Source organism: Rhinolophus hipposideros (assembly GCF_964194185.1).
Source record: "Rhinolophus hipposideros genome assembly, chromosome: 2".
NCBI classification, from domain to species: domain Eukaryota; kingdom Metazoa; phylum Chordata; class Mammalia; order Chiroptera; family Rhinolophidae; genus Rhinolophus; species Rhinolophus hipposideros.
Window position 1 is genome coordinate 10,003,831 of NC_138048.1, and position 24,120 is coordinate 10,027,950.

The 24,120-nt window shown below is 39.3% G+C and overlaps 2 protein-coding genes across 2 annotated transcripts in view; one reads left to right on the forward strand and one right to left on the reverse strand.

The window, feature by feature from the left end:
- Nucleotides 1-11,356: 11,356 nt before the first annotated feature.
- On the reverse strand, nucleotides 11,357-15,857 carry SERP1 (stress associated endoplasmic reticulum protein 1). The gene is made up of 3 exons (XM_081067180.1): nucleotides 15,398-15,857; nucleotides 15,078-15,153; nucleotides 11,357-13,877 (listed from the first exon to the last, which is right to left on the reverse strand). Exons 1-3 carry the CDS (start codon nucleotides 15,479-15,481, stop codon nucleotides 13,837-13,839), a joined length of 201 nt encoding a protein of 66 aa, XP_080923306.1. The 5' UTR covers nucleotides 15,482-15,857; the 3' UTR covers nucleotides 11,357-13,836.
- Nucleotides 15,858-16,129: 272 nt separating this feature from the next.
- The window catches only part of EIF2A (eukaryotic translation initiation factor 2A), a 35,265-nt gene continuing 27,274 nt past the window's right edge, over nucleotides 16,130-24,120 (forward strand). Inside the window, exons 1-2 of the mRNA XM_081067165.1 lie at nucleotides 16,130-16,183; nucleotides 18,434-18,555. Of these exons, the coding sequence (XP_080923291.1) occupies nucleotides 18,482-18,555 (74 nt within the window). The 5' untranslated portion in view covers nucleotides 16,130-16,183; nucleotides 18,434-18,481. The remainder of the gene's footprint in view (nucleotides 16,184-18,433; nucleotides 18,556-24,120) is intronic.

Sequence of the window (24,120 nt, forward strand, 5' to 3'; positions counted from 1 at the left end):
GAAAACACTCTTGAAAGAAATGAAAGAAAACCTAAATAAATGAAAAGATAACCCACGCTCTTGAATTGGAAGACTTAATATTGTTAAAATGGAAATGCTCCCCAAATTCATCTACAGATTCAACACCATCCCGACCAGAATGCCAGCTGAATTTTCTGTAGAAATTGACAAACAGATCCTAAAATTCATATGGAAACTCCAGGGACACAGAATAGCCAAAATAATCTTGAAAAAGAAGAACAAAGTTGGATGACTCACACCTCCCGATTTCAAAACTTAGCACAAAGCAAGAGAAATCAAGACATTGTGTTGCTGGCATAAAGCTAGTCATATAGATCAATGGAAAGTCCAGAAATACACCCACGTATACATGGTCAATGGAGTTTTCAACAGGAGGCCAAAACAATTCAATGAGGAAACAAAAGTCTTTTCAACAAATGGTGGTGGGACAACTGAATAGCCACACACAAAAGAATAAAGTTGGATCTTTACCTCATATCATATACAAAAATTAACTCAAAATTGATGAAAGAGTTAATGTCAGTGCCAAAACTACAATACCCTTAGAAGAAAACATAGGAGTAAATCTTCATGACCTTGATTTGGCAATGGAGTCTTAGATAAGACACCAAAAGCACAAACAACAAAAGAAATAGATAAATTGGGCTTCATCTAAATTTAGAAATTTTGTACTTCAAAAGACACTATCAAAAAAGTTAAGGACAACCAAGATGGCACAATAGGTAAACACTGTGCTTACCTTTTCTCACAACCACATCAAAATTACAACTAATCTACAAAACAACCATTGTTGAAAATTGTCTAAAATCACTTGCAGAAGAAGCCACCTCCAGACTGGTAGGAAGGGCAGAGACGGAATGGGCTAGTCCCAAACCCACATGTGACCATTAAAGATCATGTGGGCTATTTTGGCTATAGGGGTCCCCACCCTCTAACTGGGCAAAAGATCCCAGCCTCACCCCAGCCCAGCGTTCCAGTGCTGGGGACAGAAGTCCCCATAATTTTTGGTTGTGAAAAACAGCGGAGTTGTGACTGAATGAGACAGTGTGGCTGCACTCACAGGGGCTCCCCTTAAAGGAACTGTGCGTGTGGACTTACCCACCAATGGAATCACTTGCTCTGAGATCCAGCTGTGGAGCAGCAGCTGGAAAGGTGGCAGGGACATGTGGTGGGAAATTGAGTTGTCTGGCTTGGGATAGGGGCTGGAGAGGCAGCTTTCTCCTGGACGGGGGAGCTGGTGGAGGCCATTGTTTCTTTGTTGAACCCTCCCCCTTCCCAGCATGCAAGCACAGGCAAACACAGGCAGCCACTATTTCTGAGTCTCCACCATTTGTTCATCCTACCCTGGCAATTTGAGACCTGGTCCCACCCAACTTTCGGGCACATCCAGACTGCTTCCAGTGGCCACTTGCCTTGGCTCAAGCTGTACTTTCCTAGGGTCTTCCTAGGGTCCCTCAAAGCTTCGCGAACTCAGAGAAGCAGCATCTGACTTGAGCGTGTCCTGTACTTCTTGATGAGTAGCCCGGCCTTGGTTTTGGCTTGGCCTCTCAAAGGCACTTCCAAACACAGCACGGGTGGCAGCCATCTGAGGATTTCTTTCTGGCTCCTGCTGGGTGGCCCTGGGTGGAGCACGGGCTGAAGTGGGCCTACAGTGGATCCCCTCCAAGGTGGTCCTGGGGCTGGCAACCCAGTGGCCAGCTTCAAAATGAGCTGGGGCATTACCTAGCTGTCTCCAAGCATGACACACCCAAGGGGCGATTAGGCAGGCACCAGAGTCCTGCTGAGGCAGATCCTGCTCCGTAGGGTCAGCCCCTGCACAACTCTTCCACTGTCGTCAAGGCCAGTCCTCACAACCAGGAGCCCAAGGGTCAGTCCCTCACCTTTATGTGCAGTTATCAACCAAGGCTCAACTACAAGAGGAGGGCACACACAACCCACACAAAGGACACACCTGAAGCACGTGGCTCAGATGACCAGAAAGACTGTGTCACTGAATCCCACAGCACACCTACTACATAAGGCCACTCTACTCAGATCGGAAGACATAGCAGCCCTACCTAATACATAGAAACAAACACAAGGAGGCAGCCAAAATAGGAAGACAAAGAAACATGTCCCAAATGAAAGAACAGAACAAAGCTCCATAAAAGAACTAAGCGAAACGGAGATAAACAATCTATCAGACACAGGGTTCCAAACGCTGGTTATAAGAATGCTCAATGATCTCATAAAACTGGAGATGGAAACCATGAAAAAGAACCAGTCAGAAATAAAGGATACAATAATGGAGATGAAGAATATATTACATGGAATCAACAGTAGGTTAGATGAAGCAGAGGATCCAACCAGCGATGTAGAAGGTAAGGTAGCAGAAAACACCCAACCAGAACAGCAAAAAGAAAAAGAATCCAAGAAATTGAGGAGAGGTTAAGGGGCCTCCAGGACAATATCAAGCGTACCAACATTCACATTATACGGGAGAAAAGGAGAGCAAAAATTGGAAACCTATTTGAAGCAATAATGACAGAAAATTTCCCTAATCTGGTGAAGGAAATGGACATACAAGCACAGGAAGCAGACTGAGTCCCAAATAAGATATATCCAAAGAAGCCCACACCAAGACACATCATAATTAAAATGCCAAAGGTTAAATACAAAGAGAGAATCTTAAAAGCAGGAAGAGAAAAGCAGTTAGTTACCTACAAGGGAGCCCCCATAAGACTAGCATCTGATTTCTCAACAGAAATTTTGCAGGCAAGAAGGAAGTGGCAGGCAATATTCCAAGTGATGAAAAGCAACGACATACAACCAAGATTGCTCTACCCAGCAAAGTTGTCATTTAGAATTGAAGAGCTTCCCAGACAAGAAAAAGCTGAAGGAGTTCATTACCACCAAACCAGTGTTACAAGGACTCTTAGAGGGACTTCTTTAAGATGAGAGGGGGATTAAGGATGGGTGAAAGCCGAAGGGATTAAGAAGTACAGTGGTCATGGGATGTAAGGTATAGCATAAGGAATATAGTTAACAATACTGTAATAGCTAGGTATGGTGCCAGATAGGTACTAGATCTATCAGCGTGATAGATGGGAATGGGATTGGGGGCAGGGTTAAAAAGGTGAAGGCATTAAGAATTATAAATTGATAATTAATCAACGGGGAATATAATCAACAATGTAGTAAAGATCATGTAAGGTGCCAGATGGCACTGGACTTATCGGGGGGATCACGTCATAGACGGTGTAGATGCCTGGCCACTGCGCTGCACACCTGAAGCTGAAGTAGAGTAATATTGAATGTCAACTGTAACTAAATATGTAGGTATGTATAGTCACGGGATGTGGGGTACAACATAGGGAAGACAGTCAATGGTATTGTAACAGCTATATGTCAGAGGGGTAGTGGGGGGGTGTTGGGTTATCACTTTATGAGGGGTTTAAATGTCTATTATGTTGCTTTGTACACCTGAAACTAATAAAAAAAAGTTTTAAAAAAAGAGTTAAAAAGACAACACACAGACTGGGAGAAAATATTTGCAAATCATATTTCTGATAAAGAACTCGTATCTAGAATTATATAAAGAGCTCTTACAACTCAATAATAAAATTAAATCTCGAATTTTTTAATGGACAAAAGAGATCTTATAAAAATAGAGATCTTACCAAAATAAAATAAAAATAAGCAAGGGATCTGTACAGATATTTCACCAAAGAAGATGTACACAGTCCAATAAGCCCATGAAAATCATTAGCCATCAGGGAAATGCAAATGAAAACCACAATGAGATACCACTTCACATCCACTAGGATAACTAGAATCAAAAAGACAATAATAACAAATGTCGATAAGGTTGTAGAGAAATTGGAACCCTCATACACTGCTGGTGAGAAAGTACAGCCACTTTGGAAAACAATCCGGCAGTCCTCAAAAAATTAAACATCGAGTTACCATTTGACTAAGCAATTCTACTCCTAGGCATAGATCCAAGAGAAATGGAAACATACGTCAAAACAAAACCTTCTACACAAATGTTCATACCAGCATTATTTTTTTTATTTATCAATTTAATTTTTTTGTCCCTCCATTTTTTATTCCCATACCCACCCCCTCCCCTTCAGCAACCATCAGCTTGTTCTCTATATCTATGTATTTGTTTCTATTTGTTGTGTTTATTCATCTGTTTTGGTTTTTTAGGTTCCACATATATGTGAAATCATACAGTATTTGTCTTTCTCTGCCTGATTTAGTTCACTGAGCATAATATCCTCTAGAATCATCCATGTTGTCACAAATGGCAAGATTTCATTCTGTTTATTGCTGAATAATATTTTATTGTGTATATATACATATTGTGTATATATATAATATATATATATTACCACATCTTTATCCATTCATCTATTGATGGAAATCCAGGTTGCTTTTATATCTGGGCTATTACTAGTAATGCTGCAATAAACATAGGGATGCATGTCTTTTCTAATTAGTTTTCTTGATATCTTAGAATAAACACCCAGAAGCGATATTGCTGGGTTGTATGACAGCTTTATTTTTAATTTTTTGAGAAATCTCCATACTGTTTTCCAGAGTAGCTGCACTAATTTGCAATCCCATCAATAGTGTAGGAGGGTTCCCTTTTCTCTACATCCCCTCCAGCACTTATTATTTGTTGATTTATTGATGATAGCCATTCTGACAGGTGTGAGGTGGTGTCTCACTGTGGTTTTAATTTACATTTCCCTGAGGATTAGTGACGTTGAGCATCTTTTCCTATGTCTGTTGGCATCTGCATGTATGTCCTCTTTGAAGAAAGGACTATTCAGGTCCTTTGCCCATTTTTTAATTTCAACTTTTTTATGTGTGTGTGTTAAGTTGTGTGAGTTCCTTATATATTTTGGATATTAACCCCTTATTGGATGTATCATTTGCAAATACCTTTTCCCATTCAGTAGGTTGTCTTTTCATTTTGTTGATGATTCATAGCAGCAGCATTAATAATAGTGAAAGGTGGAAACAACCCAAATCTCCACCAACTGAAGAGTAGATCCACAAAAGATGGTCTATCCACATAATGGAATATTGTTCAGCCATGAAAAGGAATGACGTGCTGATACATGCCACAACATGGATGAAGCGAATTACAAAATACTGTGTATTAAATGATTCCATCTATATGAAATGTCCATAACAGGCACACATACTGAGACACAAAGTAAATTAGTGGTTGCTTTAGGCTATGGAGTGGTGGTAGGTGGTGGCGGATAATTGTGTGGTCATAGTCAAAGAAACTATGTTTCTTTCTGAGATGTACACTCTAAGTGAGTGAATTGTATGGTATGTGTATTATATCTCAATAAAGCTGTTTTGTTTTTTAAAGCAAATCCTAAAAATCAAAGTCAAAGGGAACAAATGAATGTTAACTGCGATTCAAGTTAGTGGCATGACCACAGAGAGAAATTTCCAGTGATTTAAAAGCCAGTAACCGGGCGGCAGGTGGCTCAGTTGGTTAGAGCGCAGTACTCATAACACCAAGGTCACTGGTTCGATTCCCACATGGGCCAGTGAGCTGCGTCCTCCACAACTAGAGTGAAAGACAACAACTTGACTTGGAGTTGATAGGTCCTAGAAAAACACATTGTTCCCCAATATTCCCCAATAAAAATTTACAAAAATAAAATAAAAGCCAGTAATTTTTGCTAAGTAATAACTTTATATCCCTCACGAAATACTGCCTAAAGACAAAAGGAACCGCAAAAGATTTAAAAAAAAACACTATTTTCAGTAATCATATTGTTAATAAAGTTGTTGTATTTCAAAACTAGTATATGCTTAGTAGGATAAAGCAACTAAGTAATTACATTAATGCTGTTAGGAACCAACATTTTCAATTTAAGAAAAAAGGACTCGAATATAAAGTTCAAGTAATAAGTGAAAATCTGTAATTTCAAATTTGAATTAGAAGTATCAATATCTAATTTGATGTATTTTCTCTTAAAAATAGTTATTTTCTCATTTTAATCACCAAAAGTCTTAGAAGCAATGAGATCACAGTTGCAATGAGCTCCCTTACAGTTCAGACTAAGATCTCTACAAAGTCCACATCGTGGTAAAAAGAACCACGGCTCCTTGGGAAAAATGGCTGAATCTAAGTCTAAGGGAGAAAATATCTCAGGTAAATCTGGGGCATTTTGTTATGCTAGTTTCCTTTCTATGTGCTTTACTTGTATTCACTCATTTATTTCATTTCATAGCTGAGAAAACAGAATTAAATAGATTGCCCAAAGTCACATAGATACAGAGTGACAAAAAGCAAATACAAACCCAGGCTTCAAGGCTGGCACTTGCAAAATTGCTCACCCTTGCTAGTAACCAGAGAAATGCATAGTGAAAAAAATGAGACAACTTTACTTTTTTTTATTTGGAGGGCAGAAGTGATGACTGATAAATGATACTTTGGTGAGCACTTAAAATTGGAACTCTTACATATTGTTGGTGGAAACTTAATTTTTTTAGAACATTTTTGGATCATGATTTCACCATACTTAATACATTTGAAAATGCATATATCTCATGCCCAGCAGTTCCACTTCTAGACTAGAGAAATTCTATATACATCTATACAATGAAACAATGTATAAACATCCACATTCATTACATTTCAGATTACCACAGTGAACAAGTAGAAACAGCTTCAGCATCTCTCAGAAGTTTAGATACATAAATGTGCTTACTCATAAAGGGTGTACTCTACATGGCAATTCAAATGAATGAATTAGATCCACTGGAGAAACCTCAAAGTAACATTGAGTGAAAAGTAAAATTTCCTATGAAATGTACAATTTGACACTACCTATGCAAATCTTAAAAGTTCACAAAATACGCATATGTATTGTTTATGAACTTCTGTATGCACAGTAAAAACATGTACCAATAGCGTACGCTTACTTCAGAAGGCTAACAGGGATGTTCTGTCATATCATTAATATGTTATTTACATTTTTAAAAGAGATATAAAGCAAATATGGCAAAATTTTAACAACTGTGGCATATTCATGATAGCATGTAGAAATCTCATGTTATTTTGTGTATTTTTGAAATTTTTTACAATTAAGATGTTTAGTACAATATCTTATATTAGGCACAATTTCTTCTTCTTCTTCTTCTTATTTTTTAAAGTGAAGACTAAATTGCAATGTGGGAGCTTGGACTGGATCCTAAAACAGAAAGATATCAGTGGAAAAACTGGTGAAATCCAAATGAACTCCTTAGTTAACGGTATTGCTGTGATGTTAATTTCTTGGTTTGGACAAATGTACTTTGGTTATGGAAGATGTTTACATTGGGGGAAGCTGAGTGAAGGGTATAAAGGAACTTTCTGTATTGTCTTTGCAACTTTGCTCTAAATCTAAGCTTATTTTAAAAATGAGTGATGGTATCAAATCAAATTTCATATATTTTCTCTAAATGTTTTGGGTTTTTTAACAGGAATTCAAGCCTTTTCAAAAGTAAGTTTTATGAGCCTATATATTTACCTAGTACCCTTTTCGTGTCTGAGGAAGGATTATCTGTAGGTGCAATCACGGCACTTTACCAGCGATGTAAATTTTGATGTGAGGTAATAGAAGGGGTGTCAAAAGAGCCTCTGCAGCTGGGACAAGCTCCTGTGGACAGGCAGCCTTCGAGACCAATATACCTCCTGGTTCCTCCTCACTTTTCCAAATACAATAGATTTTCCTTGAAAACCTGGGATATGCAAAGTATTTCATGGTAGGGGCTAATTAGCTTAATATGAGTCACAGTGCTGTTAAGTTCTGAGAAGCAATTCAGACGGCAAAATTTTGGAAAGGTGAAATTATAGTTCAAGATGTATAAATAGCAAGTGATCCTAAGAAAGCTGGTGATTTCCTGCTAAGAGGCTACTGTTCCTATTTGTTTTCAGTGAGAAAGGCCTTTCACCCTATCAGAGATCTCTTTGTTTTTGCGGTTCACAAATTTAGTGGAATCTTATTTGCATAGAGCATTTTTAACCTTTCAATGTGCTTTTACCATCATTTAAGTTTCATAACAGTTGTATGAGACAGGAAGGTAGGTGTTTCCTTTTTCTCAGATGACAAAGAATGAAGGCTGGGGAGGTTGGGGGTTTAAGGCCCTGTGAGGAGACCTCTTGACACTTCTGAGTTTAATTTGCTTATGAAACACCTGGGATCCTGTGAAAATGCAAATTCTGATTCAGTGAGCCTTGTGAGAGGCCTGAGATTCTGCATTCCTAACAGGCTTCCAGGTAATTGTTGGTCCCCTGGCTATCCTCCGAGTAATAGATTAAACCATTGACATGGGCTGGGCATTAAATTCCGATGGTCCCCTTTCCCCGTGTGCACTTGGCAGTTCAGATGGACTTGAACTTTGGGGTTAGCAAAAGTAACAGATCTCGCCTTGAAAAAAACGTCCTGATGGTGTTCTCAAACAAGCAGAAATGACTTTAAGGTTTCGGGATGGTTTTCATTCTGTGTCACCTTCCTTATGTAATCCATATGTAATTAACAGGTGGGTTGTGCCAGAGTCACCAAAGCTGGAACTCGGTGGAAACATGCTTGGATACTCCCAGTGTTTATTTATGATTTGGGTTTTGTCGGAAATTATAATCTGTCTTAATCCCAGATGCATTTGCACCTTGAAATCTAGTCCAAGAGCGCTCCTGGGTGCCAGGACCTAAGCGTCCTTCCCAAGCTCTGCATGTCTGCATGGATGGCATTTTCTCAGACAGGCCCTGGGACTCTCCTTGGCACAATGTATGAGATCTTGTTTGGTAACCACACCACATCCTAAATGCTAGTCAATGTCCTGTGGCCTAGCTGTAGAAATGTCCTTTGTGAAGAGAGAACAAGCTATTCCTTCCACGGACTGGATCTGGTCTGGGTAGCACAGAACCATTCTGGTTTCGTGGTCTGGTGTGAAGGGCACAGCATGTGGCATCCGTGCCCCTTCCTGTGCCCTAGGATGGGACTGGGGACAGAGGGCAGCTGACAGCCCACAGGCACCTGTTCTAAACAAGCATGGCTGTTTGACCTTTCCCTTATAACTGGACAGACTGGAGTGGTGAGTTGTCAGGTTTCTTTATAAAGCACTTTCTGGTTTTCTCAATGACACTTACTATGAAAGGTTCTCAAACATGACTGAAAGACAAATACCACTGTTGATATATTCCAAATGTCAAAACTGTCCTGGGAGAGTTTGTTTCCAGGGCAGACTGAATTCTGGTGCAAAGCCCAGCCATTAACCAGAGGTTACCAGGATTGGAAGAAGTTGGGATGACTGTTGTTATCAGGGTAGATGATTTTACAGGACATGTTTTTGCTTTAAAGATTTTTCTAATATGATAGGGCATTCATTACTCTGTCAACTAAATGGTGAGCTCAACTAAAAAGGTGAGCTCCCTGTGTGTCAAGTTTCATACTAGCCTTGTGGGGTGGTTGAGAGTAGATGAAAAAAAGTGAAATAGAAAAATATAGCATTACTTCATAAGGATTCCATACTCTGGCTGAGAAACTAAGAAACAAAATAAATAAACATGACAACATAATAAACGCTACTCAACAATCCCAAAAAGAGTGTTTCCCACGGCAAGGGAAAACTTCACAGAGCGGGTGAAATACAAGCTGGACTTTGAAGGATACGTAGTAGTATAATGTAGGGAAAAATGAACAAAAACACTTAAAGAAAGCACAAGGTATCTGAAAAATGAAAGTAGACTCTTTGGGTTAGAGCAGGGCTATGGAGGGGAGCAGTGGGAGTCAAGGCTGAAAAGGTTGGTTGGGCCATGTTGTATGTAACATGCCCTGAAAATCAAAGCACAATTTCAATTTCAATCGCAATGGCAATGGGAACCCACTGAAGCTCAGGAAATCTTCAGATTTTATCTTCAAGGAACACTCATAGAATTTCATGAGACTAATGTGTAATCTCCTGAAGTAAAAGAAGACATTCCTACAGGATCCTAATTCCTTGGCACTCAACATACCAAAGAGCCAGTTTGGTCATCACGAAACTATTCTAATCCTTGCTCTGCCGCAGGTTCATTGGTGATAGGAAAGATGACTTCTCTAGGGCATAAATCCCTCAAGTGCAAATTAAAGGAGTTAATCAAGATCATTTCTAAAGTTTCTTCTAGCTCTGAAATCAATTATTCTCATTGTCTTGAGAGACTTTCTCAGTAACAGGGAGAAAAGAAGAAAAACCTATTATAAGCCACTTAATGATACCGAAATCACAGTTTTAATTATTTAAATGTGTAGGTTTGTTCTATTTGTACTCCAAAGCAGAAATTTGCACAAAGTCACACATGATTTACTTACTGAAACTGTTATAAAACGCATCATGGAGGACACATGACTGCATTATTTTTGACTACTGAACTATCAAGAATTTTCAACATTACAGATGCAACAATTTAAAACAAAGTACAGTAAAATGAGAGCAAATACTTTTTTAAAATGTACTCTTCAATGCTACAGTGGATATTATTGATCTTTGTATTTTAGGACACTTTGCAATCATTCCTGGATTTCTATAGGGTACACTGGGTTGGGAAACCTTGTTTCTAGTTTCTGCTTCACCTCAACTAGCTCTGTGGGGGCAAAGACAGCATTTATCTGGTTTCACTCCTTGGAAATACTCTTACAATTATGATGACTATTATCTTTTCCCCCACTACTGGACTGAACGATACTTGAGTGCTGGAAGTCTGTCTTCATAGCTCTATCTCCATATCCAGCATATGTTACTCAGTATTCACTGAATGATTTTTTTTACATTTATCTGTAAATTGAGGCAGTTGGACAAAATTTCCCATATTCTTTCCATCTTTATAATTCTAACATGTATGAATTTACTTTGAATTATCTAAGTCCAGTTTAATTTTTCCCTTCAGCTTATTTCTGGTCTTTTACTGCTTACTAGTACTTTTACCAAATTAGGACATTTTCGCCCTAATTCAACTTGAAGATAAAGTAGTACAAAGCAGCTAGAGTGAGACGACGTTTGACAAGGAAGGATTCTCTGAGGGAGAGACGTAGAATGTGTTGTTGAGCCCAACTCCTACCTCTTCAAGTCGTGGTTTGTGTCTAAAACAAGTAAAAAAACTAAAAAGGGAGGTAAAGGGAAATAGAACTTTAGAATAATTTCTAAGTATAAAATTTGATGATGTTCTAAATTTTACAGATGCCAAAGCACAAAAAAATTCTGTTGACGAACCTCCCAAGAACATAATCCAGCACTACCTGGTAGTCCTTTGTGCCAACAAAACTCCAGTAACCTCAGTGAGAAGAGCCACGGCCCTGCAGTGAGTATGTACATTTCTTTAATGTAAGTCAAAGCCATTACAATGTATCCTGTTACAACGAAAATCTTTACTTATTTTGGAAGCCCACTCAATTATTTTGAGCAACATTATTCACAATCCAACACATACAATGAAATCACTGACAACTCATTGAAATATTATAGCTAAATTACAAAGAGTAATTGGATAAGGTAGACAACCCCAATAAAGCATTTATTCTCATACTGTGCATTAGATGAGATAAAATTCAATTGGGAAAAGGAGATCAAAAGAACTGTGCTTCTTTCTTGAACAAGACTCAGATAATCATGAAATGAGGGTAAAGCCTAGATGGGGAAGTGTGTAATTCATTGTGCTTTATGTATTTTTCTTGCTACCTATCCCCAGTTACAAACCTTATATCAGTGTATCTGGGTACTATTTATCTCAAGTACATCATAATACTAAGCATTCTTTAAAATCATTTTCTATTAAGAGGTACACTCAGATAAGAACTCTGTAAAATCATTTTCTTTTAGAAGGCATCAAATATTCAGGGAAATTTATTTTTAAAGAATAAATCAAATAAGACATAGCTTTCATTGACCCAAACATGCATAATCCATCCTTAATATAAAATGCTCTCAACTGGAAAATTACACATGAAATACAAAGGGAATGCAACTTTACATATGTAAAACGATTGTTAGCTATGGCAACTTAACAGTCAAATTAATAGACATTGTATATTAAAAAAAAAACCCAACATCTTAAAGCCAATTATCTATAGTATACCAACGGAAACCGGTATGGAATGGTTTGACTCAAAGCAAGGAATAAGGCACCTGCTATGAATTTAGAACAATAACTTTCATTTTAAAAATTACAATAAAATAGAATTAGTTAACCATGACACTTGTTTCAAAGAGGGAAACAAGTATAGAGATTGACTTCCTGGGTGAGAAAGGCAGGTAACAATGAAGACAAAAACCTGCCGGGCCCAGGTTGGCTGATTCTTTTCCTATTCTAAAGTAGTCAGATTCCTAAGTGTCCTAAACCACTCCTCTCCCTCACTCTCCCCCATACTTTGGGGTATCAGAAACTCTGAGGTTCACACTGTGTATAGACTAGGTAGCAGATTTCCCTTCTGTTCCTCTTAAAACAGCTTATTTTAAAAAGAAATATCCTGAGGCAATTAACAAAGCAAACAAGCAGCTTTCTTTCCAATTCATTAACACATAGACGCCGCTCAGGCTTTTTTCATCAAGTTATGATTCAATATTTCAAAATAGCCAATACTTGCAATTTTCAACAGTACCAGAAAACCCAAAATCTGCCTTCTCACTCACCCTTACCATTAGTAAAATGAAAGTCTGATCAACCATAACCTATAAAATCATGTAACAAAGGGAAGACTAAAGACTGATCCTTATCAGTAAAACCATTTAATTCTAGATGACACTTTCCTATGATGTATCTAGAACTCTAACAGAATTTTAGTCATAAACCCAGAAAAAGCATTTCCAAACTAAGTGTAACTTTTTAAGTTGATGTGCCTTTTTTGGTATTAAAAGTGCTACTAACATGCTGTCTTATGGCACATTGGACGCAACACTATGTCCCAATGAGGCATCCATTTTTAGTAGTATTTTTCCCTAAAATGTTGTCTAGCATAGTAGACCCCTTTGATATATTAAAGTAATTCTGGTGAAATCAATGGTGACATAAACAAAACTTCCCTGACTTTACTCCACCATGATAGCTTTCAGTGAAACTGAAGTGACTAAGTTATAAAACGCTCAAACAAGTTGTCCTCTTATGGCATATTAAGTTAGTATATTCATTCATGCAAAATCCAAGGTACTATAACAGAAATAATGTTAAAATAGACATTGTGGCTATAAGTGTCTCCCTTTACATTAAGCACTCAGAAGCTTTAAATTTTTTTTCAGGTGCTAAAGATTGTGGGAAAACTAGGCTAACTGTGTAGTTGTTCCATTTATAAGCACCTTATTACAGGACAGTTACATGACCCTATATGGGAGTGTGCTTTCAAGATATTGTAATAAAGTGCCTAGCTATATAAAAACCATAAGATCTTGAATTTTAAATTAAGCTAATTGCATCTACACATTAGGGTTGACAAAATCTAGACCCTGCCTACACAGACTTAGTCTAATTATCTATACGGTACACTGTGTTAATAACCACATTAAAAAACTTACTCTTAAATGACTGAATAAGTAGGGTCCACTACTGTAGCATAAGAATCAAATTTTATTGCTTTATTCATGTGGTGCTTTTGCAAGGCACTGTGGTATGGACTAGAAAACTTGGAATGACTCGTGAAGAAACCTTGGAATGACACATGAAGGATGATATGAAAAGTCATTCTGAGGCAGGATGCATTACTGAATTGTTTTTAACCAGGGTATCAACCATCAGGAATGAGTTCAAGTTAAAATTCACAGGTGAATGAAAACATCTTAAGGTCAGTCACTTCACATGCCCATCCTGATACTTTGAATAATCTGGAAAATTGCTGTAAGAGAAAGAGCAAATATTAAAACATGTTTTGAGTAAAATAGGTCTGGTAAGTGATAGATATTAAGTAGTTTGAGTCCAAGAGTACCCTTAAACAATTGCTTGCAAATGCTATGTAACTTAATTGTAATAAGAAATGAAGACAGGCCCACCTTAACAAAACGAGTACATATCCATTGTTGTTTTTAAAACTCTCAGCTTCTCTGAGTTTTATGTCTAAATGTCCGAGTTTGAAAATATGTAATCATTTTAGAAAGAACTTACGGTGCCAAAACTAGTTTTTCGAGCACAGAATTAGTTAGGTTTATCACTAAATATTAAATGTCCTTTGAAGGCCTGGCCGACAATATATGCATGTTTCCTCATTCTCACAAAGCTGAAATTCAGTAATCTTTAGCTTATATAAATTGCTTGGCTCTTTGCCATGTATCAGGAAAGCTTCCAACTGGTACGTTCAGGAAACGGGCAAAGCAAAATGTTTACGAGAAACCTCAATAACTGGAAGGTCAGAATGTGGAAAACTGAAACATGTACTTCAATATCAACAGCTTATATAATAAATGAAGAGAGGAAAGGCATTCTGTAATCCATTTGCAGAGGCAAGAGCCTATTACTCTAACAGCAGGCTGCTCTGATAACTAATTTTTCTTACCATATGTCAAACATTTGTTTTATTAATCTAAAAGACATTTGTCACATATTAAATTGCTCATCAGGCACGTTTTCTCTACGGTGAATCAATTCCTTGTACTACTTTACTTTGTAAAATATACCCAATTTTGACATAAGAAGCTAGATTCTGGGACATGTTAAATTGAGTTCGAACATCCATATGCACAAGATGTCCATCAGCTTCTATTTTGCAAAGGAATTGGTAATGCGGTTGCAAAGACAGCCTATCTCCTTCCGTGAGGTGTTTTTGTTTTGGTTTAAATTTCTTCCAACTTGCTAATTCCTAAGGACCTGACCTCCTTTTCTGATCTCCCGTGCGCACAAATCAAACTGGGAGAAGTTTCTGGAGCACCACCCTCTGTGCATAAGTGGGACAAGCAAATTGGTTCGGATGAACAGAATGAAGCGGAGCCCGCGGCAGGTGGGCTGAGAACTGCGCGGTGAAGAGTCACCACTGAGGGGTCACCACGTCATCCCGAACCCGTCATCCAACCCCCTACTCGACGGTCGCCCCCCAAACACTTACCAGAACCACAAACAACAAAAATGAAGAGAGCCAATAACCAGGGTCCTACAGACGCCTTCTCTTCGGGAGCATTTCTCTGCAAAAAGGAAAAATCCACCGTTGCAAATGAAAAAACACCCCTCCGACCCAGGGCTCCCGCAGACCGCATTCCGGGCCACGTCTCCCCCGGCTCCCGAGCCGCCCGGCGCCCCCCGCCGGAGCGCGCAGCGCGTGGCCTCGGGCCCCCGAGTCGGCGGGGCTGCGGCGGAGACCTCGACGCGGCCCGAGGGCCCGGGCCTCGGCCCGGCTGCACGACAGAGGCGGGTGCGCTCTTTCCTTACCGAGGTCTTGGCGACGTTGCCGCGCTGGGTGATGTTCTTGCTGTGCTTCTCGTTGGCCATGCGGATCCGCTGCTTGGCGACCATCTTCGCGACGCTACCACCTGCCCAGCCTCCCCTCGGACTCGCTCGCTCGCTCCCCCTCCGGCCGCTGCGACGCTCCGCTCCCGGGGCCCGCGTCGCCGGGGCGAGGTGGTTCCCAGGCGGGGCGCTAGCTGCGGCCGCTGGGCCTGGGCGCGGCGAGCGCGGGGGCTGAGCGCTGGCGGGGCGCGGGCCGCCGACCGGCTGAGGACGCCGGGCTGACCGAGCGGCCGCGGGAGGCGGGCGCTCACGGAGGACAACAGGCCGCCGGCACACTCCGCAGGCCGCCGCCGCCGCCGGGAGCGTGGAGCGAAAGAGGATGGAAACGCAACGCAACCAGCGGACCGTGCAGCCCTTCGCCTCGAACTACTTCGGGTTCGGCTGCCAACGTCAGCACTGAGCCGACTCCACCCCGCGGAAGTGCGGGCTCCGCCTGCCTGAGAAGAGGGAGAGGGAGGGCGAGGCGGGCTCATGGGCTCTATTAAGTGTGGCCCCAGAGCTGCGCGTGCGCGTTAGGGCTCCCTTACCGCCGCGCGCTCCAACCGGAAGTGAATTGGCCCCGAGGCTGGTGGCTCCGGAAACGCCAAGTCGCGGTCTCCACGCCTGAGGATACGTGTAGGGGCCGGGTTGGCCCTGGTGAACTCTGACCCGAGTACACGGGTTTCTTTTTCCGGGACAACATGGCGCCGTCCACGCCGCTCCTGACAGGTGAGTTCTGAACGAGCAAGGGACTGTTTCTTAAGAGCAGTTTCTTTTTGTGTCTTTGTCTTTGGGGACTACCCGAGAAGCCTTGGAGTCTGATCGGCCTTTTCTTGTTGATTGCGGAAGAGCCGGAGGGCCTTTCGGGTTTCTCGGTGTGGCGTGGCAATCGGAAGTGAGGCCCCCCGCCTCTGAGACCGCATTTCCCCTCCCTTTTGCCATCCATCATTCTTCCCTGCCGCTTCAAGTGCTACAGAAGTAAGGAAGGGAGGTAAGCACAGAAAGTGCTACTTGAATTTGTTACCCTGGGTTTGCAACACACTAGTGTTGCATGAACCCTTATGTTTTGACAGAGCTTGTTGACAGTGTGAAGCCATTTAGCTCTGTCATAAGGAAAAAATATAAACCCGACTCAGTCGATTAGCATGACCGCACAATAAAAACGCCCGAGTTTAAGTATTACTAAATTCTGTGCTTCTTGCTTTCATGAAATTTGCAGGACGGAATAGAAAGCGTCGAGCTTTGGCAGTGTAGGTTCCAAGTGATGGAAGTGGTCTGGGATGGTAGCAGCGAACACCATTGACATGATCTAGGAAGGTTTGATGTTGAAATGGTTAGGGGCATTTTAGAAGTAGAACATTAGAGGATTCCTGAGATTTTGAAACTGAGTCAGCGTTTATAATGTTAGAGAAGGTAACTACCTTCGTGTTGGACGATGTCAGGGAAGCCTGGGCTGGGGTCATGGCTGGGAGTCGCCTATATGGTGAGTGAGGAGGGGGAAGTCGGGCGGGGAAACAGGACTTCCATTAAGTCACTGGTAACTTAATCACTTACGTACAAGGAAACAAGTCATTAAGAAAGATTGTTTGCTTTTCAGGAAAGAGGTTATTTCCCCCCCCCCTCCCGCCCCCGCAACTGGAAATGAACTTTTAGCCTTGCACTTTTTGTCGTTCTACATTGTAAGATCTTTGTTATTAAGCACCATGCCCACTCACATTCAGTCTGGCTACCACAGTTTATTCATCAAACATTTTATCAAATATTGACTACAGTTTGTTAGATAATATGCCAGGCAGATACTGTTTAAAAGGCATAATCATAGAATCAAGTGAACGTTTTTTCTCTAGCTTCATAAGGGTCACCTGTATGCTATTTACAGTTTTGGAATACTAAATGCGTATTTGAACTTTAATTAAAAGACAGTATATTTAAAGTCTGATAAATGTTCTCCCCTTTTAAAATCTGTACAGTGGCTCCTCACTGCTTACAGATTTTAGCCTGTGGAACGCTTTATAATCCTTGAATAGCTCTTGACATTTATATCCTTGCCAATCCATCCTATTTTGTGCTCCTTCTGTATTGAACCACTTATAAAACTCTTGAACAAGCTATTTCTTCAGTCTAGGACTATCCTGTTTCTCTTTATTTGGCTAACTCCTTTTAATCTTTTAAAATTCACTTCAAGCATCATTGCTTCGTAAGGGCTTCCCTCACTCTTCCCGGATATTTTTCTTTCCAGGCCATTTTTGTACCTCATAAATTATCTGAATTTTTTTTCTCACTTATCATTTAAGAAAATTATCTAGTTATTTAGATGCTTTTCTCCCTTGCTAGACTGTGTGAACTCCTTGATTGTGGGGTGGAGTCTTATTCATTCCTGTCTTTTCAGTTTAAGTACAGTGCCTGGTAAACAGCAGACACGCTTACGTGTTTCATGGAGGAATAAATAAATGAAAAATAATCACTTCATTTATAATCAAATTAACCAAGAATGACAATTTTCTTACAATGCTTAAAATCAAGGACTTTGTAAGAGCTTACAGGTTATCTAGTAAATCTACCTATGAATATTCTTATATTCATAGGTGCCCAGAGAGATTAAGTGGTCAGATTCACACGGCAAATTGGCAGAGTCAGGATTACATCCAGTCTTCCCACTTCATGGTCCTTCATTTTCCCCCCACTGGAACATACTGATTCATCTTTTAAGCATTCTTAGTATAGATATTTTAGTTAACAATAGATTATTTTACTTCCAGAATCTTTTTTAAACTTAGACTCATGGGATTTTGGAGTTGTGAAAATTTGGTGATCATCCAGTAAATTTTATTAGTCACGACTTTTAGTTAGAAATGACAAAAAACCCAAGCAGGTGAAAAGGGAATTTTTATAGGAAACTTCATTTAACCTTAAAGCTTCAGTACCGCTGCATGCAAGTATTCACATGACTCCAAAAATCTGTTTTTTTTCCCTCCCCAGGCTCTTGCTTTCCTCTTGATTAAATTCATTCTCAAGCTAACATTCTGCATGGGAGCTCCAGGTTTGCGTTCAACCATTTCAGCAGCTGCAAAGGAAAAGAGCACATTTTTGCCCATCTCAAGGCTGGCTGTCATTGGCTTGGCTTGGCTCTAGCTCATCTTTGAATCAGTCCAATTTTAATCACATCACCAGGACCAAAGTGTACTCTCACCCTTGGATAGTTCCCAAAGGAAAATTAGAGTCCCCTAAAAAAAGGGGCTGGATGCTGGGCATGTAAAACAATGGCCTTACATGAAATCCATATTGTCTAATCAGCTGGCCTAGTTGAAGCCAATGAGATAATTTATTCAAAGTTGAATCATTTTCCTAAATTGATATGTATTTCAGTGGATATAAAGTTTGGAAAGAGTATCATGATGATCACCATATCCCTAGCATAGGACCCTTGTTGCTGAAGCCTCGTAGTCTTCTCAAATTAACTCATAATTTCAGGCCTAGAGCAATAAATTGTGAGTATGTGGAAAGGCTAAGTTTTAAAAAGGTATTACATATGTACAATATATAATGTAATAACTGTTTTCAGTTATTCTGTGTGAAACTCTGGCGTTTATTTGTTGCTTTAATGAAAAGATTTATTTGCATTCTAGATTTTTCTTTCTAATAGAACATGTTGCCAGATCCCCTTTGATTAAAAAGAGAAATCATTAAAAACAAGGAATCGCATCACATCTCAATACACTGTATTAAGCTAGCTTCATGTTCTATTCACTGTTTCATGTTCAGTCACTTCTAATTAAAATGAATTCCTCATTACAAAGTCCTATGTAGAAAAAATTGTTTCAGGTATTGAAAAGAGTTTGTTTTGAGTCCATATTTATTTTTGCTTTTAACTTGTAATGCAGTTTCTGTTGTGTTACGAACCTGATTTTGTGTTTCTTCTAATAAACTTTGTATATCCACTGATTCAGATTTGTATAAAAAGTTTCTCAAACTGATTAAATCCAGTAAGTTATCTTTATTGGTTCCAAAATGTCTTGCAGGTCTTTCAATAGTTATGCTTCTATGAAGGGAGATATAAAGTAAAATATTTGTTTTAAATAGTAGTTTATATGTATGAACAATACTATCATGACTAAATATGATTTTTATAATAAATTCAATTATTGGTTCCCTAAAATAGGCGTATCATTTGTAAAACATCATATACAAAAATGGTTGTCTAATTTACTAGAAACCAACGGTATCAGTCTTTAAAGTAGCTATGACGTATACTTTTGTCTCGTGGGATGTTTTTTCCTTTGTTCAAAAATCTTGTTCTATTCAACTTTTGATTTTTATTTACCACTTTTGTCCAGTATTCCCATTCTTGAGAAATGTTGAAAAACTTTTAAACCAATTAAATTGGTTTAATTTCTTGCCACATTGTGAACAAAGCATTACACAAAATGATAGGCTTTTTAAATGCCCTTAATTTTGATATAATTTAAGACTATAAGAAGTTGCAAAAACTGTGGAGAGTTTCCGTGTACCCTTTACCTAGCTTTCCCAGATGACATATACATTATTAAAACTAAGAAATTGACACTGGTACAGTAGTATTGACTGTATTTTGCCCTGTATAATGCTCACTTTTTTTACCCAAATTTATGAGGGAAAAATAAGGATATGCGTTATACCTGGGTACTACTAATCCGTATCTATGTAAATGTTTTTAATTCTTTTATTTATACTTATGAGTTAAAAGTATAACTCTAAAAATCAGTGATATCCGTATGCAAAAATACCCTGGAATACGATAATCATTTTTGTTGAACGTATGACGAACTTGCAATGACAAAGAGTTCTTGGCCTTCTATGATGGCTAAATATCATGAATTTATTACTAGTACATAAAATTTCTTGGGTTTTGTAATTATTTGTTGCATAAAATTTCTTATTCCATAATATGTCAAAAAATGAACGCTAAAATTCCTTTATAATACGAAAAACAAGTACCTAAATAGAAACAAATAAAAATTTGAATTAAAAAATTAAAACAGAAATCTATGTAATTTTACTAACATTTGTCACCCCAATAAATTAAAAAAAAAAAAAATTAAAACAAAAGATTTTTTCCCCTGAAAGCTTGGGCCCAAAATATGGGTGCGTATTATACACAGCAAAATATAGTACTAAATTACAGTCCTTATTTGGATTTCGTGTGTGTGTGTGTGTGTGTGTGTGTGTGTGTGTGTGTGTGTGACTAAGAAAATGTATCACATGAGTAGATTCATGTAATCACCACTATCAGAGCGTAGAACTGCTTCATCACCACAAAGAAGACACTAACCTTCCAACTGTACTCGTATGTTACCCTCTTTCCAATTCTATCCTTTCGCAACCACTAATCAGTCCTCCGTAATGATAATTTTATCATTTCAAGAGTGTTATACAAATGGAATCAGAATATGTAACCTTTTGGTTTTTGTTTTTAAAGTGTTCTTTATCTAGAATGTGTACATGTGCCTGTTGAAAAGCAGTTGTTAATTTGAATCAAGATTTTTGCTTCTCCAACACTTACTAAAAACCAGGAATTGAAAACCACATGAGACTGAATCTACTCGAGCAGGAAAGACATGACACTTTTAACACTCAGTTTTCGGTCAAGTGCTGCCTTCTAAGATTTTGGGTTGATAATCTACATGAAAGAGTGTGGGTTAAATGGGATTCCCCACACACACACTTCTGTCTTAGTCCATTCGGGTTCCTATAACAAAATACCACAGGCTGGGTGGCTTACAAACAACAGAAATTTCTCACAGTTCTGGAGGTTGTGAGAAGCCCAAGATCAAGGCACTGACAGGTTCAGTGTCCCGTAAGCACCCGCTTCCTGTTTTCACACACAGCTGTCTTCCTCTGTATCCTCACGTGGCATACGGGGCAAGGGAGCTCCCGAGAGTCTCTTATAAGGGCACCAATCCCATTCATGAGGGCTCTGCCCTCAAGACCTAATCACCTCTCAAAGACCCCACCTCCAAATACCATCACCTTGGGGGTTAAGTTTCAACATATGAATTTGGGGGGTGGGATAAACAGACATCAGTCTAGCAACTCCTTTGGGGTCTTTCACCTATCTTAGATTGGGATGTAGGTAAGAAACAAATTTTAGAAAAGGAAATCCTTGTAGTGGTTGCCCCGGATACCCTGAAAGTTCCCACTGCTGTGGCCAGGAGGCTTATCTTCATGGGTTCTGAGGTATGGCTGCCACTTTCGTGTATTGTACAGAAACTGAATTTTCCCCAAGTAAGCATCGTGGTCGGTGATAATGGCAAAATCAAGTGTAGAGGACCAAGGTCACTAGGTACAAGTGTCATGAGAACGCAAGAAGCTGAGATGAGTTGCAGGAAGCTTTTTTATTTTTCTTTTTTGCAGGCACCTCAAGCATATGTTCATGGGCTAAGTTATGGCAGTAGAACGTGGTTGGATTGTATCATCCTACGGCACATTTTCTAATACACTGAAGCTTCATTGGGACTACAGTGACAATGAGCCATTCTGTTTTTCTGCGCTTCCATGTGAATATTGAAGGAGAGCTCTTAGTTTGTTCAGTTGCCACTGTAGCTTGTGGGAGGGACCTCGTTAAGCTGACAGAAGTTTGTGTAACCTAGGAATAAAGTGAAATCCTGTAACTATTCCCTAGTTTGGGAAATTCAATTTTTAATAATCTCTCGAAGTAAATGTTTTTTTTGTTTTTTTGTTTTTTTTTTCCGAAGTAAATGTTTGTTAAAACTTCAATTACAGTTGAAGAAAAGAATGGCCTCTTCTAAATCATAATGTATCGTACATGGTATTGCAGCAGATGATTTATTTGGTGATGAAAAACAGTACTGTTTTGCTTGTACTGGAGAATAGTCAGAAGGCCAAGAAGCAATTGAGAATTTTGATGCTAACGAATTAAACTTCATAGTTTTAAAATCTTCTAAAAAACATTTTCTGGCACAAAACATTTTCTAAATGTCATTATATTTTTAGAATAGATATTTTTAGTGTTTCATTTAAGGTGTAGCAATAAACTGAGCTCCTTTGAAGTCATTATCTTGAGTGCAGGGATGGATTCTTTTTTTTTTTTTTTTTAAATCCAATGCCTATCACGTGGAGCTATGCAGGGGCCAGATTGTATAGAGAGCCTCGTAAGCCGTGGTGTCAGGAATTTAGATTTGGGTATATGCAGAATACTTTGCTAGGCTCCATTGTGTTCATGGGCAAACTACCCTCAACAGTTTAGCCACTCAGCCCAGTGCTCTGCACATGAGGAAATATCGTATCCAGTTGTATAGTTTATTTGTGGATGTCTAACAAGAAAGTCATCGTTCAATTATGGTTTACTTATCTTCATCTCTCCACTAGATTGGAAGCTCCATGAGGGCACATCTTGTTCATCAGTGGTTCTTTTATTTTCATTCTAACTTTAAAATACTTTGAGACTGTACATTGTATTACTTTCAATCTCTGAAAGTTGCACGAGTTAATTCTCAGGTGGAATATTAGTGTTCTGAGAACTGTCCCTGGAGAAAGGAAAGAAAATGTGGATCAGAGTTGGAGCCAAGAGTGGCCCCTGTCTACCAGTTTTGCTGTTTTCCCAGGAACCAAGAGAAGAAGGGTAGATTTGTGAACAGCTGGCAGAAAGCAGCTATAATGGTGGCCGTGGACCTCTGTGCAATTTTTCTTTTCATCTCTTATTGCTACTAGCAAGAATTCTAGCTGATAAAATAGTAACTCGTCACCTAGTCCTGTCAGTTTTATCTCCTGAATGCTGAACACTCCTCCACTTTCCATGTTCGCTGCCCCACCTTAGTCCATTTCCTTAATCTCTCCCGCGGGACTACTACAAAATCATCTTAAATAGTTTCTTCACACCCACTCTTACTCCCTTTCAGGTCATTCTCTACAGTGTATCAGATTGACCTTTTCAAAATGCAAATCTAGTTTTAGAAATCTGCTTAAAACCCTTTTGAAGTTTCCCACCATTCTTAGGCGACAGACCAGGCCATGAGATTCTGCTTGGTCTGTGCCCTGTTTTCTTCTCCAGCTGCGTCGCCTTCCAGCCAGCCTTCCAGCCACGCGGGCCTTATTTCCATTCTTCTGATGTTTCCTCACCTCTCTTGCCGTGGAGTTTTTGCACTTGTTACTGTTCTCTTCGCTTGGTAACTCCTGTTTATCATGCAGATCTTAGCACACAAATGACTTACTCAAGGACACATTCCATAACCTTCCATTTTTAGATCACAGCTCTGTTATTCACTCTGTTAGCCCCCTATATCTTTCCTTTGTAGCACTAAACACAGTTAGAGAATTCCATATTTTTGACTAATTATTTGATTAATAAGGCCAGGGACAAGGCGAATTTTCCTCCCTGTTGTATCTCCATTACTCAACCTAGGATCTGGGAGGTAGTTTTTCCAACTAAGTATTTGTTGACTAGATGAATTGAGTTGGTTCAGCCTTAGAAGCTTCTAATTCAGCCACTTTCAAAAATATACTCTGGGTGGTAAGCACACGAGTGATATATAGATAATATAGAATGGTACACATAAAACCTATGTAATTTTACTAAGCGTTGTCACCCCAATAAATTTAGTTAAAACAATAAAAATAAAATACAAATAAATTTAAGAAGTATAATCTAGTTCTATAGATACTTTTGCTTA

What these genes read in the sequence shown, in the direction of transcription:
- SERP1 (XM_081067180.1), bottom strand. Translation starts at nt 15,481, where the DNA reads ATGGTCGCCAAGCAGCGGATCCGCATGGCCAACGAGAAGCACAGCAAG. An exon ending in GCAACGTCGCCAAGACCTCG is followed by an intron (nt 15,154 to 15,397) that starts GTAAGGAAAGAG and finishes TCCTTTTTGCAG; the next exon opens with AGAAATGCTCCCGAAGAGAA. An exon ending in TTTTGTTGTTTGTGGTTCTG is followed by an intron (nt 13,878 to 15,077) that starts GTAAGTGTTTGG and finishes TTTCTCTTACAG; the next exon opens with CAATTTTCCAGATTATTCAA.